Genomic DNA, 19687 nt, shown 5'->3' on the forward strand with positions numbered 1-19687 from the left:
CAAACCGCTCTGGTGTCATTCTCCCACCTAAAGTAACCCTTCTTTGCAGCCAGAAAGCATAAAAATAAGAAAGCAGGGAGGGGGCGGTCTGTAAAATAGGCAAGAAAATATTTCATTAAGGTGAAATAGGCTTAGAGAACTCCAACCAGAACAAAATGCAGTCGACGGTTGGCCTTTCACGATTGAATATGGTTTTCAAACGTTGAAAGTTCCTCAGCTGGGGTATCTGGAAAGAAATCCATTAGGCAAATGTTACCAACTTGAAGTTTCCCAAATGCAAGTGTCATTGACAGTTGTGTTTCTGTATTAATTGCTATAATATTTTCAATAATGGCAATTAAAATAATTGCGCATGCCAATCGAGGTGATGTCTTTTATTGATCATGCTTGTTTTAATAGTATTGCAAGACTAATTTTTTTTTAAAAGATAGTACTTTAAAATGCCAGGTCTTCACCTTAAAATCATACTGAGACCCTATGACAGTTCAATGTATGGTGTGTACTATTAGCAATGGGCAGATTATATTACTCCTGGTTGCATCAAAGTAAAGCGTTGAATGTCCAGCCAGAAAATAACCACATCAGGTCTATTAAGCAGCCAAATCTTGGGTCGCCAATGCAGCAGCATTGGTACTTGGATTGGCATGGTGTGATTTGCGATTTGTAATGGTGCGGGGGGGGGGGGGGGGGCGAGGCGGTGCATCTTTGCGTCCCTTTCTCCTGATCTAACAGGATGAATGATGCAGAGTGAGTGCTCATATCACAGAATGATTTTATTTACTAGCAGCTTCAACTTAATCATGGCTCTGCATGTTTGAAATTAAATATATATATAATTAACTAATAACGTTAATGTTAGTCCAATCCTTCCAGAAACACAATCCAAAAGGCAATGTCCATTATGTCCAAGAGGCCTGCATCTATGTCCAGTGCTTGGCTGGCCCCTCGGTGCTGTCCACCAGTGCATCTGAGAGTCTGGAGTCTACTTGCGGGGTGACCACTTAGTGTGGTCCACCCTTGGATTGGTCACTTGGCGTGGTCCTCCAGTAGGTAAACTATGAGCTCGTAGGTTGACAGAACAATGGCAGTGTTTGGGATCTGCCGCACCAGCTGTGCCAAAAGTCCTCTGTAGAAGGCAGGGTATCCCTCCTCGCGAGCCACCAAGCGGGCCGTCTGGAAAAATGTATTGTACTTGGTGCCTTCTTCACGTAACCTGGTTCGTATCACCTCTGTAAGAGAAAGAGGGCAACGTCAGGAGTAGCTTACATGTAATACTGGATCTGTAGTTTGGAGTCTGGTATACATTCAAATACTTTGCATAGGTCTGCCATCTAATTCTTTGATCTAGATTAGTTTTGTTTGTACAGCAACCTGTGGCCATCAATATACCATTGTGATATTGTAAGGATAATACAAAACATCTACGATCTGATCATATATTTTTGGGTTAAATTAGAATTAAACTAAGTAACAGAATGGTAAATGGCCCCCGGGATGGCTGAAATGCTAACTAAAATTGTGCCAGAAATGAAAACATGTTTGCCTTTAGCAAATCATTGGCATGCAAATGAAATGATATCCAGATACTACCAGTGATGGTAATATTCCAAGCATGTGAAACTTTAAAAATGACCCTTTTCTCACATAAATGATTTAGACATTAGGTGTGTCAAAATGTTACTCCATATCTGTGCACAACTTCATAATATTGTTTGCAATATAAGGAACTAAATGCTATAGATGGCTAGATCACGAAGCTACAAGAACTTTTCTTTTTAGATACCCCTTCAACATTAAGGAGCTTACAATATTATGGAACAGAAGAATCACCCCGGTCCTACTCCATGTAGGAAACAATTGCTCTTCACACAACTCACCTCATACTCAAAACTGCTACTCAAATTGTGTAACCAGGCTATGCTAAAGCGCAGCCCTACTCTGTACACTAGCAAGCATGTTTCAGAAATAGTCCAGGGCAAGCAAGGCAGTTACAAAAAAAGAAAGAAAAAAATATTTCTGATTCAAGAGCATCCACGATGCCAACAACTTCTGCAGTGTATGACCCGGAAGTGTGATTCCCTCAGAGTCCCTCCCACCTCATATGTTAGATGTACCAGCTGGGCGACCTTTCCCCTCACATCCAGGAAATTAGATTAAAGGGCTCTAATTTAGTCACACCTCAGCACAAATCCCTTTAACACTGGACGTTTATTTGGTGTTTTGTATCGCACTGCTAGTACAAATGCTACTTGAGGGCCCACCGAGAAAGGACTAAGAGGACTGGGCATGTGGTGTCACTCACAAAGTGTCCATAGACAAAAGTAACTTTCGAGGTGTAAAGGTGAAATGCAAGATGGCACATTCCGGAAGGATTAGATCTTCTTTAGCAGTACAACCTTCCAAAAGGTTTCTGAGAACACTTCGCGCATGCCTCAGCAACGATAAAAACATTACAACATTTTAAAGGATCACCGATACAAACCCATATTTTTTTTTTTTTTTTTTACAGCCACGAACAATTATGAAGGCACATTAAACTTGCAGCTACAATGGACTGCAAACTAAACTGAAAGGAAAGCCATGGGTGGGGAGGGGCTTTAATGAATGTTTCCATCTCTTCACACTTTTTTTTTTTTAAACCAGGTGAAGAATCGTGGGATTCAGTCACTTCTCTTCAGGGCAGAGATTTCCATGTGAGGCTAGAGAGGTGAGGTCGCAATGCAGTATTCCTGAGGGGTGGCGGCAGGCGAGACATCTCTCCCTGGGGGACAAGGACTCCCATTCCACAAAGTAACTCAGCATCTCCCAGTCTCTTGGCCCAACAGTAAAGTCAGGACTTCAGAAAGACCCAACAGACCAAGCTGCCGTTTGTTATTGTGCCATAAAATCCAAGATCCAACCTGAAGAAATACAACTACAGTGAAGACATGCAATGATATCTGTTTTTCCGTAGAAGGGGAAAGATGAGACACTTACTGCGAGCTATAGACGGATTAGTCTTATAAACATGGATAATAAAATTCTGGCAAAAGACTTGGCCGTTAGGCTGGAAAATCTTCTCCCAACCTTGATCAATGAGAATCAATTGGGTTTTGTGAAAGGGAGGAAGACATCAGTAATATTAGGAGGCTATTCCATACGACTACTAAAGTGACTGATCCGTTAGATGGCGCTGCTGTTTTTTCATTGGATGCAGAGAAGGCATTCGAGCGAGTGGATTGGGACTTCCTCTAAAAATGGGATTTGGAGTGAAGTACAGGTCATGGATTAAACTACTATACTCGGACCCGACAGCTGATGTCAACACCAACGTTAGACGCTCGGATCCCTTCAATCTGGAAAGAGGGACAAGACAAGGGTTTCCTCTTTCCCCATTGCTATTTGTCATTGCGATTGAGCCCCTGGCGGCTATGATTATCCCAATATACATGAATTGTCATGTTGGGAGAAACAGAAATGATGGTTGTTGCTGCTGACATTCTTCTGGTTCTCCGGGACTTGGAACAGTCATTGCCGACCCTAATGGATGTTTTGACATTGTTTCACACTATTTCCGGCTATAAAGTGAACTGGACAAAGTCGTGATGCCCCTGGTACCTTGTTGTAGTAAACAATACATAACTGGTCGAGGGTTTAGATGGTTCCCAGATAAAATGTATCTAGGAATCTGGATTACTCCGGAGATCAGTGATTTGGTGAAGGGGAACATGAATACGATTTGTAAGAATTTTCAAAGTGACCTGGAGCATTGGGGTTTATTAAATCTTTCACTATGGGGAAAGGTTAACGCTTTAAAGATGGTATCGTCTCCTAAAATCAATTATATCTAGAGTATGATCCCATTAAATATTGGTACTCAGTACTGGAAGGAGTTGGACACGCTTATTCAAGGTTTTCTGTGGGACAAAAAAAACACCTAGATTAAGGTTTGTGGAAACTACAATTACCATTGGAGAAAGGTGGACTAGGAGTGCCAAACGTTGGGGCCTATCATCTTGCCTATATGTGTGAATTTATAGTTGAATTCTTGGCACAAATACCAGATGTGTGGGCTATGGCAGAGGCAAGGTATAATGGTCCTCTGTCACCAAGGACCTTGCTGACCACAGAAGCAAGATCGAGAAGTGTGAAAGATCCGTTGACTGAGAAATTCCTGGAAGAAATTGACTGGCTTGTTGGGTGTGGATGCATACAAAGATCTTAGTGCATCGTTATGGATGAATCCTTCTATTAAGTTAGAAAACAAAATGTTATTCTGGCCAGAATGGTTTTTGGGAGGTGTGAGTTGGATTGTTGATCTATTCAAGGAGGAGAAATGGATGAGTGCGCGAGTGTTACAACAAGAATTTCATATTGAAAATTTCATTTGTTCAGATTACAGGAAACTGAAGAATGCTGTAGGTGAGATCGATTTCCAGGCTAGGTTGAATCTGAATTTCCTTACAAGAGAATCGTTGGTAGGTGAGGGTGGCTTAGCTAGCCGGGTATATAAACAGATTGTGAATAAATATAAAGACAATGGGCCTCATTACAAATAACCCGGTATGGAAACAACGGTGGCGGTGAACCCGCCGCCACCGTTGTTTCCATGCCGGGCGATCACAACTCCTGCAGGTGTGCGGTGATGTTCCCGCCAGGTCTGACCTGGCGGGTTTAACACCGCCCGCCTGCAGGCGGACGAGGAAACACCGGCAGCATTACGAGATGCTGCCGGTGTTTCCATGATCCCCATTCCCATCGAGTCCCATAGGACTCGATGGGAATGGGGATTAACACCATTCCGCCTCCGTGATTCCCGGGAAACCGGGGTTGTAATGCCCCGGTAATCACGGAGGCGGAATGGTAATACGAGTCTGGCGGTAACCAGGCAGTTTTACCGCCTCGGTTACCGCCGGACTCATAATGAGGCCCAATGATTTGCTCAAGGATGAGTGGGGATGAAGGATTGGCTCCGACATTACCGTGGAGACATGGACAAGGATGTGTGCAAATGTCAAATTGTGTTCCTTGGGTTTAACTGAAAGAACGAGGCAAATTATGATCTTAGAGTTTATTGGACACCTGATTATGGAAGAGAGGTTTGAAGGATGATCCGGAATGTTTGGCTTGTGCTCATGAAACTGGTACACTGGAACACATGATGTGGGATTGCAGGCAGGTGCGTGGATTCTGGAGAGAAATTGGTGTAATTTGGAGAAGGTCTTGAATGAATTGATTGGATTTGATTTTGAAACATTGATATTGGGAAATTATGCTACCTTGGAGTTGCTCACTCAATGGCAAAATAAGTGGTTATTTAGAGGTGCCATGGTGAAAAAAAAAAAAATCATCCTTAGAAATTGGAAATCTGACATAGCTTTAAAAGGAGGACTGGTTGAATGAACTGCTTGACCTGGCAGATGTGGAAAGATTTGTATATAGGAAACAAGGCAAAAATGGGTTGTGAAGATTTGGGGTACATTTCTGGCATTGTACTGTAACTGTCTTTTGCGTAATACACGATGTGCACCGGGTGTCTATGGGGGGGTATATTTATATTGTTTTTTTAATTATGTATATAGTTCTTGTAATTTTGTTGACATTTCATGTATTGTTATAGTTAAATTGAAAATAAAATAAAAAAATAAAAATACTATGGTGAAGAAGAGTGAGTAATACTGATTTCTCAGTGGTTAGAAACCAGCAATACGGACGAGGAGGAATGAGCGAGTAGTGGGGAGTGCTCAAATGGAAAAGAAAAATGACTATAATTCTCCAATGGTGAGGGCTCAGCAATGTATCATGAAATGGGAAGAAGGACCATTATTACTGAGAAGCGAAACCCGGGAGATTCAAACCAGCAGTGTCGTGGAAGATGACAGAACAGAGGATCCTCCGATGGGAGGAAACAACCACCTGGCGTGTGAGAAGCAACAGGATAGCTGAAAGAAGAGTAGGGTAAGAAAAAAAAAACAAAAAGAGCCAGTCTCAAGTGGTGGCGTGATCCATGAGAGGTGGACTGTAGTCCGACAACTACGCTGAGAACACCGACACTGCAAAGCTGCAGATAAGCTGAGGGAGTCAGAAAGCAGAAGCCATCCTGACCAAACGAATAGAAGTCCATATCCTTCAAGCAGGCCAGATGACACCAACCTGTAGAAAGGCAACGGGGACACAGGAGACCCAGGAAGGAATATGGGGTATAATGAGCACCAGCACCCTACTCTTCCCAGTGATACAAGAAAGAACCAAGAGAGCGCGACTCACCATGGGACTCGTCCTACTCATCATAGTGATACGAGAAAGAACCGAGTGAGTGCAAATCATTACAGGACTCACCTTCCTTGTCCAAGTAATAAAGGAAATAACTAAAGTGGCCAAGAGAACAAGAATACCTATTGGGTCCATCATACGTGCTCCAGTGAGAGAATCAGTGAACCAGAAAAGGAGAATCCGGACATAGGACATCTTACTCATGAGGAGTTAAAAACCATAGTAATATGGAGAACTGGAATAACAGAACGACAGATTCCATTTCCCTGGGATATCACAGAAAGACTTTGAGATACTTGAGAAAAGCACAATAAAAGACATTCAAAGGCCACAAATGCCTAAGAGGAAGCCTTTACAAAGTCAAGAGAACAGAACCAGGGAGTTGGAAAAGTCAGCTAAAGGAATTGAATGGGTCAATACAGCAGAATTATTCATCAAGGCCGGGTAACCCTTTCCAGGAGAAGGGACTCCTTCTCCTAGGCTTTAGTGGTTTTGCCTTTGTGGTAGGGTCAATGCAGCTTAATTATGGGTAGAGGACAGGCGGTTTGCTTCGGATTCCATGGCAGACGAAAAACACCCTAGGGAGGGAAATCCTATAGAGGCCTTTTACTTCTTTAAAAAAAACATGTGCAAGAATGACAAAAACGGGTTAGTGTCCTCCTCCTCACCTACCACAACCATTACTTAAAAACGTGTCTAAATCATGTATATTTTACTACAGAAGCACCTTACAAAGCTTCTAAAAAACAATGAGACAGTTTGACAAGTACTCTACACACTCAGGAGGGGAGACAGGTACATACCACAGAAATACCCATCACAGCAATAAACGGAGCAAGTCAAGGCGTTAGCACTGATAGATGGAATTGGGTTCCAGATAAAATAAAAATGTAAACAATGGAGCACAAACGGGGTACATAGCCCTCTCCATTTGCAGGCCAGTTACTTCTTTGTGCCTCGTGCCATGATTTAATTATTATTATTATTTGTTTATTTTATTATATTTTTTTATTTTTATTTTTTAGGAAGACTGAGGAAGAGACCGTTACAATAGTCCAAGTTTGGCATCACCAGTGGTTGAATTATTTAATTTCCCGGTTCATCTTCAGTACAGGGAGAGGTTTACAGAATACAATTAGAATAAAGTGACTTCTACCGACTATGTTTGTTTACGAGGGCCTAGTCGAAAGTTACACAAATGGGTTAGCCATTTTTGCCACTGTTGGGGCTGGGCGAAGACCGCTAGGCCAATGTTTGGGAATTGTAGCAATTTGGTGATAGGATTTCTGTTTGTCCAGGGTGCAGATAAAGTTGACTCATATCTCCAGGCATGGGTTGTGAATAAATATTCTGAGAATTTTGATGTTTGGCATTGGTGAGCAGTGTAAAGCTGGAACCTTAGTTGTGCATCATCTACACAAATGTTAAAAATGTCCAATGACTTAGTGCATTGATATATACAATGAATAGCCACAGTGAGCGGCAGGATTCTAGAGGAACGTCCTACAAGGGAAGGCAATAGTTTTATAGGCAAACTGACCCCGATCGTCTTCTGGCTCCTTTCTTCTGGCTCCTTGGTTTTGAGGAACATCACAATCACTTTAGGGCAAACTATATGATATTTCAAGTCTTACAAGAAGGATAGTATGGCCCACCACGTCAGAGACATCAGAGAGGTGGATAACTCCTAGATTGGTTGGCATACAGCTTTAGCAGGTCTTCTCAAGGGGCCAGAAGAGTACTTTATGTACTTCTCCCGTGTCTGAAACCAGACTGCTGGTTGTGGAAGAGAACATTTACGTTGCTGTATTCCAGCAATTGCTTGTTGACTGCCCTTTGCATACACTTTGCTTCAAAATGTAAGGGTAAGATGGTCTGCAACTTGCTAGGCTGGAATAGTCTGGGCCATGCCATTTCAAGGGGAGTAAGGATTGCTCTCTTTAGCCGGTAGGGAAGGATCTATGATGTGAAAGGCCTGTTGTAGAGGGCTCTTGGGGGTATACCAAGGCTGCCCATCAGTGCCTGAGGTATGCCGAGCAAGGATGCGCTTGTAGCTTGTTTCTACACAATCGACAATGTGTTTTCCAGGGTTATGAGCAGGAAGGAATCCAGGGCGGTGGGTCTTGGTTTGAAGCCGATTTGTGGCTCTGGAGAATCATGTGGTATGGATTTCTTAGAGATTTTGTTCATGAATAATTCATCTAGATGGTCTGGGCATTTGAGTTGATTGGAGTTGGTTCCACTGGGGAAGAAATGTGGGTGGGATTTAATAATTCCTTATAGATAATGAATAGCTTATGTGGCTTTTTGGTGGACTGCTCGATCCGTTGGTAAATGTACAAGCTTTCTTCTGCTTGATCGTGTGGGTGTAGTGCCTTGCATGTTGTAATCCTTGAATTGGACAGGCTCTTCGTGTTAGCTTATATACATTTCAGCTTGGGTCTTTAGTTAAAAGGGCAAACTTTTTTTGCAATCACCGCAGATTTTGGCCATTTGGAAACTAGTGGGCCTGCCTAGTGATAGTTGGCAAGTAGTCCGGGTTATTTATAGGACTGGGGAAAAAGTTGAAGCAACTTTTTATTAAAGGTTTTTGAGTTGATTTTCTTTTCAGCTTTTAAGGGGACCCGTTTAGTATCATTGATGGGCCTTTTGGAGATCTCCTTCGAGAGATCTTGGGGATGGCGGAGGGTATGAGGAACGGTTACGATTACAGAGTCATCCCACCGGAATGTGGGTACTATCCTATTAGTGTGCTAGACATGTTCCCATGAAAATAGGACAGAATGCAAAGGATCTCTCAAATAAATCAACTGACAGCCTCTGCGTACCCCAGAGGAATGTTGTGCAGGAGTTGTGGGCCAGAGAAGCAACATTGCAGAGCGTGGACCAACTAGATCCCCCCCCCCCCACACCTCCCACTCCAGTGACAGGAGGGCACTCATACAGAGAGCCACCCTGCTTCAACATCACTTACGACATCAAAAAAGCTTTTGTAAAATGGAGAATTATCCATCACCGCTATAAAACACCAACAGAAAAAAAAGAAACGTACACCAGAGAACAACTCTTTACGATTGATCTCTAGCCAATCCCCAATTCCAAATAGGAATAGAATCTTACCAAAGCAATCATGAGTAATACTGAATAATCAGCCTAATCAGAAGACGAATAAGCGCTCAGTATGACAGGAATTTGCAGGTAGGACAGCAATCCTGGCAAGACAAGGACCCAAAATAGAAGATGAGCAAATAAGAGCACAAGGGTGATTCAAGCATGCTGAAGGTTTTCTCAATGGTAAACACCATATTTATAGCAACTTCTATTGATATGGATAGGATAGGATGCATACGATTAGCGACCGATTTAGACCTGATGAGGGTTCCAACACAAACCATAGCTAGGCTACAGGTCCAAAAGGAGAATCCAGAACCTGGGCCCAAAAGGTTGACCCTAGAGTTGTGCGTATAATAAAGCCTGAATGATCCTAGGGGATGGGAAATACCTGCTGTCAGACGTGTGTGTATAACATCACATCAAGCACCCTAGGAAAACAAACGGTGGCGAGAGGTTGAGAATCTGTGCCAAGGAAGCAAGGAGGTACTTGATTGGACCATGGAGTCAAGAAGCATACTTTGTGCGAAATCCCTCAGACAGAGTTCTGAACCACGAAGCAAGGTCGGCTTTATATCCTGGGAGGACTAAAAGAGGAGGGAATTCCGACTAGGACAGCAAGTCTTTTAGATCTTTTGATAACACCAGTTACTCCCTTTTAGCTTTCGCTAAACCTTCAGACTGTATAGGCATTCACACGCCTCAACCTGTTCTGTAAAAAAAATGTTTTTAAAAAAAGGTGTTGATCACGATCTACCATGCTCGTCACAAAACAAGCATGTCTGCACACCCTCGAATATACCCTTTGCTGCCATGCTCGATTTACCCCTTGTGAAAGCCAGTGTAAAAACATGTTACTTACCTATACATGTGTGTCTCCTGTATTTGCATCTTTAATAGACTTATATACTTAAATATTCTCACCTCTCAGGCTGGGAACGCCCCTACTTTACAACTACCATTAAAAATAAAAAATAAAGTTAGTTTTCCTGATTTGTGCATAGTCTGCACAAATAGGTGTGTTCCCCTTCACAAATACATACACTACGCCATTCATTGATATTTTATTTCGATCGCGCTCGTACACAAGTGTTTGAGCGCGACAAGGCAAGGGAGGGGAGGGGAGGGGAACAGGGGAGAACAAAACAGCGATCTTACTAGGCCCAGTGACATTGAGAACGCGCAAGTGCATGGGAAAGGGGGAGGGGAAAAGTGCATGGAAGGGAGTGGTGGAAAGTGCGAAGCAGAGGAGAAACAGATGAACAACAATAAATAATAACAACAAACAGTGGTAATGTAGCCAGCAATTTGCAAGTACTAGGTTTAAGGCAGCAGACAGGGTAGGTCTGATAAGTGCAGGAAGAAAAAGGGGGGGGGGCTGTATGGGTACAGATACAGACCCCAGTGCAAGGGGTGGCCCGGAGGCAGTGCAGGAGGGTGGCAGGATGAGAAGGTACCTGGGCCCAAAAGACAGGGTGGCCTGGTGCACGGTGCCAAGAGAGAAAAGATCAGCAGGGGACAGGGGGAGCGAAGGCAGAAGAAAAGAGGAAGGTCTGGAGGTGCTTCCGGAACCGGAGATGGTTCTCCTCAAGTTTTAGAGTGGCAGGGAGGCTGTTCCAGAGGGAGGCCCCAGCTGAAGAGAGATCTACCCCCAGCTCGTTTCTTAGAAAAACAACTGACCCTGAGTGAGTTGGAGGTAGAGGAGCAAAGAGCTTGAGAGGGGAGGTATTTGCCGAGGGATAGCTGAAGGTATTTTGGACCCAGGCCCCAGAAAGTCTTGTGGACAATGCAGAGGGTTTTGAATTTAATCCTTGCATCCACTGGGAGTCAGTGGATGCCAGCCAACCACTGATCAATAAGCGTTGGTACCCATGTTTGAAACATACACCTTCGAATGGATTGTGTCCTCTCACGTATTCCTCATCTTGTGATAATTCTTTATCGCCAGCTTTGCTGCTTCAGCAAACATTTTTCGGCAGAGGGCGCTGTGCTCGAGGTCGTGGCATCGATTGTCCCTCGACGGGCCCCGTTCCGTGTCGACGTCACTATTGGTATAAGTAGCTCGAGCCGCGCCCGTTGGCTTCAGTTTCGTTTTTCCGATTGCTTCGCTCTCGTGAACGGCACGCTTTGAGATTTTCTGTCAGAAAATGTCTTCATCAACTGCTTCTACACCCAAAACTGGGTTTAAGAAGTGTATCGACTGCGGGTCGAAGATGTCTATCACCGATCCTCACCGTATCTGCCTTTGGTGTCTGGGTTCGGATCATCGAACCGGCGACTGTGGTTCTTGTCAGTCGATGACGGAGAAGGCCCTCCGTGAGAGGAAAAGTAAGTTAGCGGTGGGGCGGGAGGCGTCAAAGGCCAATTCGAAGGCCTCGTCTAAAAGGCATAAGAAATCGTCCGATTCAAAGGAACTGGAACGTCATAAAAAACATTCGAAGAGATCCCGATCTCGTAGTAGGTCGAGACAATCATCTTCTTAAAAAATAAAATAAAAAGGAGACAGATCTCCATCGTCATCATCCGATACATCGACTGAATTGGTTCGATGTCCAACAAGATCGGATTCCCCTACAAAATGGGAGAATTTTACAAGAAAAATGATGCAGGTCTTTGAGAATGCGGCCTCGACCCCCTCAAAGAAACCTCAGAAAAGCCAGACCCAGGTCGCTCCACGGGACACCACAGGAAGTCGGGAACTACGGCGGTAAAACCCAGTAGTACCCATAAAACGCGAGTCGACAAATTGTCGAGAGATCCTTGAGGTTCGATTGCTTCTCCAATCCCTCATAAAAAGCAGAAGGTGCAACTTCGTCGAAGCCTATATTATCTTCAACAACCTTACCGAAGACTGTCGATTGTGTCGACGATTCCTTCGAAGAAAACCCCCAATTCCTTCCATAAAAAATAAATAAATAAATAAATAAATAAATTAAAAAAAAAAAATCAGGAAGAGAAAAGGTTTACACCTTTACCCAAGTCAGATTTATTTAGGTCCAGGTCTTCAATTTTTGAAGAATCTGGCTCGGAGGATGAAGATGTCACTCCTTTTGGAGTAAAATATGGCACTAGACAAGTTCCAGAGGAACTTCTAAACCCTGAATCAAAAATGAGACCTATGCAAAACTCTACATTCTGCTAGTGGTGTTGACACATCACCTGAATTGGAGTTTGCTGCTCCTGATCCTGCATAACATGCAGGCTCAGGAGTTTGATGAACAGGGCAATAGAATATATGGGTTGGGGGAAGAGCCTCACCTACTTTTGAGCAAGATGATATGACGGACATAATAGTCCGGGGACCCCAGAAAGATCCAGTTCTCCCTTTCCATAGGGCGCTTCACCCTTTCCATAGGGTGCTTCAAAGGACAGTTGAAAGGAACTGAGAAAAACCTGATAACATTGCTGCAGTAGACAGCAATCTTCCAAAGAAGTACAGAACATCTACTTCTGATCCAGAATACCTAGATAGACACCCTACTCCAGAAAGTCTGGTTATTCAGGCTACTACTACTTCGAGACAGACAGCATACCCAACCATTCCTCCGCAAAGGGAGGATAAGAAGGTTGATGCTTGGACTCGTAAAGTTTTTACTTCAGGTAGCATGGCCTTGAAATCAACCAATGTCACCTGTACCCTGGCCAGGTTCACACATACCCTGTGGGAATGCATTTTGGTGGCGGCTGAACATATTCAGGAAGGCGAGGAAAGGGAAGGCTTCCTGAATATAGTCAGACAGGAAGGAGGCAATGGGGGAATGTCTCCCGTCTAGACTGGATACTGTTGATCGTATTAGCAGATCCATTGCATCAAGCACAGTGCTATGCAGATTTGCGTGGTTGAAGAAGTCAGGGTTTGCACCAGATGTGCAATCCAGACTTCTCAACATTCCCTTTGATGGCTCGAGGCTGTTTGGTAGTAAGGCTGATGAGAGCCCAGAAAAACGACAGACCTCAAAAGCAGCAGCCAAATCCCTTAGTGCCTCCATGCGACAGCCTCAGAAACCCTATTCAGGCTCATTTTCCTGGAAGGGGGCAGGGGGGCGCCCTTTTCGATACTACTCTTCTGTTGGTAGAGGAAGAGGACAGGCTTTTCAAAGGGGCAAAAGGAATGCCACTCGTGGTGGACGAGGAAAGACTACAAAACCATCATCAGGAACGGCATCTATGCCCTCAGCCGCTCCTGCAGCCGCCTCCAAATCACTTAAGTCTTATCATACAAAACACCAGTGGGAGGCAGAATCTCTTAGCATCTGAAAGAATGGCGGGACATTACTTCAGATGCTTGGGCACTGGAAACAGTAGCTCAAGGTTACTGCCTTCCGTTCCTAAAAAAGACCTAACGATCATCCACTGGGAGCCAGCTCTTCCTGAATTCCACACCCGCTCCTTTTGCAGGAAATTTTCACCCTACTAGCGAAAGGTGCAATAGAAGATGTACCTGTTTCGGAGAGGAACAAAAGGTTGGTACTCCCCTTATTTTCTCATCCCAAAGAAGGACGGAGGATTGAGACCCATCTTGGACTTAAGAAAATTGAACAAGTTCCTCAGGAAGGACAAGTTGAAGATTGTAACCCTTTCTCAGATCCTTCAGGCTCTCCAACTCCAAGACTGGTTGGTATCATTGGACCTTCAGGATGCTTATTTTCATGTGCCAATCCATCCCAAGCACAGAAAATACCAGAGGTTTGCAGTTGGCGGTTCTCACTATCAGTTTCGAGTTCTGCCTTTAGGGCTGACCTCCACTCCGAGAGTTTTAACCAAGCTGATGGCGTCAGTGGCAGCGAGTCTCAGGAGAGGGGGGATTCACGTCTACCCCTACCTGGACGACTGGCTGATCAAAGCATGTTCTCCAGAACAAGCTCAGGAACATCTGTCGATCACCTGCCACTTCCTCCACAACCTGGGCTTCTCCCTCAATTTCAAGAAGTCCCACATGATACCATCCCAACAACTCCAGTTTATAGGTGCAGTCTTGGACACTTCCTCGGGTAAAGCCTCACCGCCCGAGGTAGACCTCTTCACATCGAGCAGATGTTAACAAAATTCCAGAAAGCCCAGCATCTGCCGGCCTTCGATTTTTCTGAGGTTGCTTGGCATCATGGCATCCTGCATTTTTCTGGTGCCAGAGGCCAGAATGAGATCCCTCCAATGGGCCCTCAGAACTCAGTGGTCCCAATTCTCGGGGAATATGTCAGATCTTCTACAACTCCCGAGCGCAGTTGCTCAGGATCTATTTTGTGGGCTTACAACAACAACATCCTCAAGGGAGAATCTTTTTGGCAACCATGGCCGGAGATCACAGTAGTGACGGACGCCTCACTCACAGGGTGGGGAGCTCACACCAGCGATCTGACAATCAGCGGATGTTGGTTTCCATCGGAGTCCAAACTACACATCAACCTATTGGATCTGAGGGCAATCAGACTAGCGCTGAAGGCCTTCCTGCCCTCTGTACAGGGAAAGAACGTCCTGATGACGACGGACAACACAGTGGCCATGTACTACCTCACCAAAAGAGGAGGCGTAGGATCACTACCTCTGGGCAATACGAGAAGGAATCTCTCTATCGGCAGTTCACCTAGCTGGAGAGCAGAACACGGCGGCAGACGCTCTGAGCAGGCACAGCACAGTCTCCCACGAGTGGGAGTTAGCTCAGAAATCCTTCTGGGGAACCCCTCAAGTGGATCTGTTCACAACCACAGTAAACCGAAAGTGCGATCAGTATTGCTCAAGGGAATTTTCCCCGAGAGGAGTTCTAGGAGACACGTTCGTGGTGGATTGGGATTTTCCCCTGCTGTACGTGTTTCCTCCAGCCCCTGTGATTGCTCAAGTAATCAGGAGGTTGAGAAAGTTCAGGGGAACCATGATCTTAATTGCCCCGGACTGGGCCAGGAGGATGTGGTACCCGGACCTTCTGGACATGTCCATCTGCCCTCCAGTACGTCTTCCGCAAAGAGGATCTTCTCTCGCAAGAGAAAGGTCGTGTTCTCTATCCAGAGGTCAAGACACTCAGTCTTCACGCATGGTTTCTGAGAGGTTGAGATACAAGGATTGGGTTCTTCCGGATGACGTAATGGAGATTTTGCTTTCGGCCAGAAGGCCAGCAACAAAATCCTTGTACCGGTGTTGTTGGAACAAGTTCAGTAACTGGGGCAAAGATAGGGATGTGGACCCTTTTCAATGTGGCACCCCAATGGTGCTTTCTTTCCCGTTACATCTAGCCAATCTGGGGCTCCAGATCGGAGCAATCAAAGGATATCCTTCTGCGCTGTCCATTTTTAAGCACTCCTCGGAAGAGGTTTTTTACTTTAAAATTATTCCATTACTCATACAGTTCCTGAAAGGACTTACCAATGTATATCCACCAATACCGTTTCATGTTCCAACTTGGGATTTAAACTTAGTCCTTAAATTCCTAACATGTATACCATTTGAACCTCTGCACTCCTGTCCATTGAGGCTTTTAACACTATAAACTGTCCTTGTGGCATGAACATCGGCCCGCGGGGTTAGTGAACTACAGGCTCTCATGTAAACCTCCATATACCATCTTTTACAAGGATAAGGTAGTTCTTAAGGTTAAACCATCTTTCTTACCGAAAGTAGTTTCAAATTCCATTTGTCACAGAAAATTATTTTACCAACATTCTATCCTCCTCCTCATTTGGGAAAAGAGGAGAGATTACATAGACTGGACCCCAAGAGGGCCCTCAGCTTTTACATTTCGAGAATGACAAAATGACGTCAAGATGACCAACTCTTTGTGGGTCACAGGTCGTAAATTGGGGTTAGCGGTGACAAAACAAACTATATCCCGCTGGATCATTCTAGGTATATTGGAATGCTACAGATTAGCAGGAAAAGACCCACCGGATGGCTACGTGCTCACTCCACTAGGGGAATGGCTACTTCTGCGGCTTTGAAGAGGGAAGTCCCTGCAAAAGACATTTGCTCAGCTACAACATGGGCATCAATGCATACCTTTATCAAGCATTATTGCTTAGATGCCGCCTCCTCCTCTAATGAGAGGTTATTTGCCAGAGCGGTACTTCACTCCGTCCATGAAAACAAGAACTAGCACTCCCACTTCCAAATTTGTCACTGCTATGGGAGTCCATCACAAGATGAGGAATACGTGGGAGGACACAATCCATTCGAAGAACAAGTTACTTACCAACTGTAACGTTCTTTCGACTGGATGTTCCTCCCACGCATTCCTCATTGACCCTCCCAGCCTACCCCGCAGAACAGTTTACGTTTTCTTACAATTTCCTCTCACGATGGGTCTATCAGTCACAGCATACGCCTGGATGTTCCACGAGTATTTCCTTGAAAAAACAGAACTGAAGCCAACGGCCGCGGCTCAAGCTACTTATACCAACAGTGACATCGACACGGAACGGAGCCCGTCGAGGGACATTCGATGCCAAGACCTCGAGCACAGCGCCCTCTGCCTAATAAAAAAAATTCCGAAGCAGCAAAGCTGGCGTTAACGAATTATCACAAGATGAGGAATGCGTGGGAGGAACATCTAGTTGAAAGAACGTTACAGTTGGTAAGTAACTTGTTCTTTTACTTCATTGATGTATGTTGAACATGAATATGTACCATCTCCAAGCCTCCTTGTTAAGTAAGGTGGACATTTGTGAATCTACAAAAGACAATGACTTAGCACAAATATTGCTTTCATACACAGGTTGGAGTGTAGCAGGGACCTCAAAACTAAATCCTCAACACTGCCTTGTTGTTTTGAGCATCTGCTCATGCCATCATGCCTACACAGCAATGCATACTGAAAGGGTGTACGCTCTTCTGTGTAGCTGCCTTGAAGATTGCCTCTAGAGAAGGGTTTAAAACAAAACAAACACCATTATCCCTTGTAAAACATGCCACTAGGTTTCCTGGTCACAGTCTTTTATGACAGAGATTTGTGTACTCCACAATCCATCCAGGTAATCCTTGAGAACAGTTTGCCAAATAGCAAGAACAAATATTTTGAACCAAAGTTAACAGTTGTTGGTCTAATCAAGATCGGTCCTAGACCATCAAAGCTCTTAGAATGAAGGGCCCTGGCCACTGGATTCAAAAACTACAAGCAATAAGATGCTCTGGTTAACCATTGAAACCATCTTTGGAACAAATCAATGATTAGTCCGCAGTGTCACCTTGTCGCTGGAAACCTTCTTGGTTCTGGGACCAACAAGTCAATCCCACACTTCTCACTGAAGTTATGGCCAAAAAGGAAGACTTTTCAGGACAAAAACTTCAAATCACAAAAAATAAAAAATAAATAATGGATCAAATGGATCACCATCAATTACAAAAATATCACGTTGCGCTTCCATACAGTAGCCAGAGTTGGCCTGTAAACTGGCAGAAACTTTCAAATAAGACCTAGGAGGAATCTTATAACTGGAACAGCAAACAAACCATAACCAGGCCTTGTCCGATAGCTGGTATTTGCAGATACACATGCATCAAAAGAATTCACGCTGCAGCTTCAACCCAGGATGTATGTCAATACATAATCAGGTTGGCAATAGAGTGTTAAGACTGCAACAGCACATCAATTGCAAAATCTCTTCCATCTGTTCCCATCAGTTGACATTTTAAACAGGCTGTGCTTCTGGACACTTGAATATGGGTCTAGACTGCATTGAAGTAATAAACTCCAAGACCAATGCTGGGTCGTGATGCAACACCCTGCCCTAATGTCCGGATAAAGGGTTGTGATAACGAAGAGATAATGCTTTAGCAGATCAGGTAGCACAGCGGTCTGCCCATATTGGCACCATTAAAAACATCTTGTAAGGAGTGCCAAGAGTCTCTCAGCACCCTCTACATGGACCGTCTTGATGCAAAATATTAGCAAACTAGAAAAGACTAGATCAAAATATCTTCCCAGAGACTTTAGCTGGTGGAATATGGAGGTAAAGAGTTCAGTTTGTTTTTTTTTTTACAGTGGCATACAGCTATTTCTGGATGACCCCCCCTTACCCCCCATCTTTGAAACCCCCAGTTGCAAAAGTAAACTATCAAATTCCCATTCAAGTCGTTTTGTTTAAACCTTTAAGAGAATCGAATTTAACATTTGGCGTTCCTGGCAGATGCAGACTGCTGCACTGGATGTTTGTTCCCCACTGCGACAGTGCTTGGACTACCCATGTTAATCGGCTTTAACCTTGCCTGCAAATGCAATACTTTGCTGTTGCATGACCCAGTAGAATCTTGGCCACTACTAAAGGCCAGATATCCCGCCTTGCATCCTTTTGAATGACCTGAATGAGACAGCCTTCTTGCCACCTGAAACAAACCACGGTTTACAGGAAGAATTTCCTTCTTTGGTCTATGCTGACTTGGCTGATTTGTTTTGAACAAAAAAGAACTCCTACAAATTGGATGCTGAAACCCCAGCTGAAACAGAAGACTTGCTTGCCTCTTCACAGCTCTGACCCTGGTTCCTGAATAAATTAAGCAATCGTCCAGTTAGGAATACACACAGGTACCCCCAAATCCTTCTCAAATTAGCTCCATAAGGAGCTAGATTTAGTAAAGCCCTTGGGGGTTGACCTCAGGCTGAAGGGCAGTACCTGGTAATATCCTTCCTTAAGCTCAAAGGGTGATATAAAGCATGGTAAGGTGGAAGTAGACATTCCTCAAGCTTTTCAACACAAATCTATCGTGAACCAAATCACATTTTGCATGGTTATCTTGAATATAGATTATGAGGCATTGATTCAATGTTCTGGAATCCTGTATGTCCAGTGACCCTTTACCAGGATGTAGCTCAAACACATCCCCTCGGAAAGTAGGCCAGCATGTTGCACCACACCTCACAAATCTACTGAACAAATTGGATCGTTGACTCCATCCTCAAAGAGCTACACTGGCGTCCCCTGCAAGCACACATTCAAAACTGCCTGCATTACCCACAAAGGAGGCACAACCAAAATAGCATTGTAAACTCCCCATCTCCTTAGGCAAGTGCACTCCCAGAAGCCACAACGATGGCAACAAAGCACTCCAAGAGAGGGAAATACTATGACCATTGTCTCTGAAGGATGGTAGGAGCTGGTCTTCGCTGCATTGGAAACGTGTACTCTTTAGGAAGGACAGGAAGACCCTACTCTTTAAGAACAGTTGCCAATTGCTCCACTCAACCCCATTTCTCCCCCTCTAGATTTCCCTCCCCAACAAGGTGCTCCTCTGCGATGCCTGCACACTACTTGTAACCCACCCCCTCCTTTGAGTGCATCTCATTTGTTTGCTATTTTGCTTATAGTCCTACATATAAACATACATTGACCTGTGTTCCTTTGGA

The 19687-nt window shown here is 44.3% G+C and overlaps 1 protein-coding gene across 1 annotated transcript in view; it reads right to left on the bottom strand.

Moving 5' to 3' along the window:
- Nucleotides 1–755: 755 nt before the first annotated feature.
- Nucleotides 756–19687, bottom strand: part of SLC25A33 (solute carrier family 25 member 33) — a 123999-nt gene continuing 105067 nt past the window's right edge. Inside the window, exon 7 of the mRNA XM_069610024.1 lies at nt 756–1229. Coding sequence (XP_069466125.1) covers nt 1027–1229 — 203 coding nt within the window. The 3' untranslated portion in view covers nt 756–1026. The remainder of the gene's footprint in view (nt 1230–19687) is intronic.

The sequence above is a fragment of the Ambystoma mexicanum genome, chromosome 8, assembly GCF_040938575.1.
Source record: "Ambystoma mexicanum isolate Mex_15411 chromosome 8, UKY_AmexF1_1, whole genome shotgun sequence".
In the NCBI taxonomy this organism is placed as follows: domain Eukaryota; kingdom Metazoa; phylum Chordata; class Amphibia; order Caudata; family Ambystomatidae; genus Ambystoma; species Ambystoma mexicanum.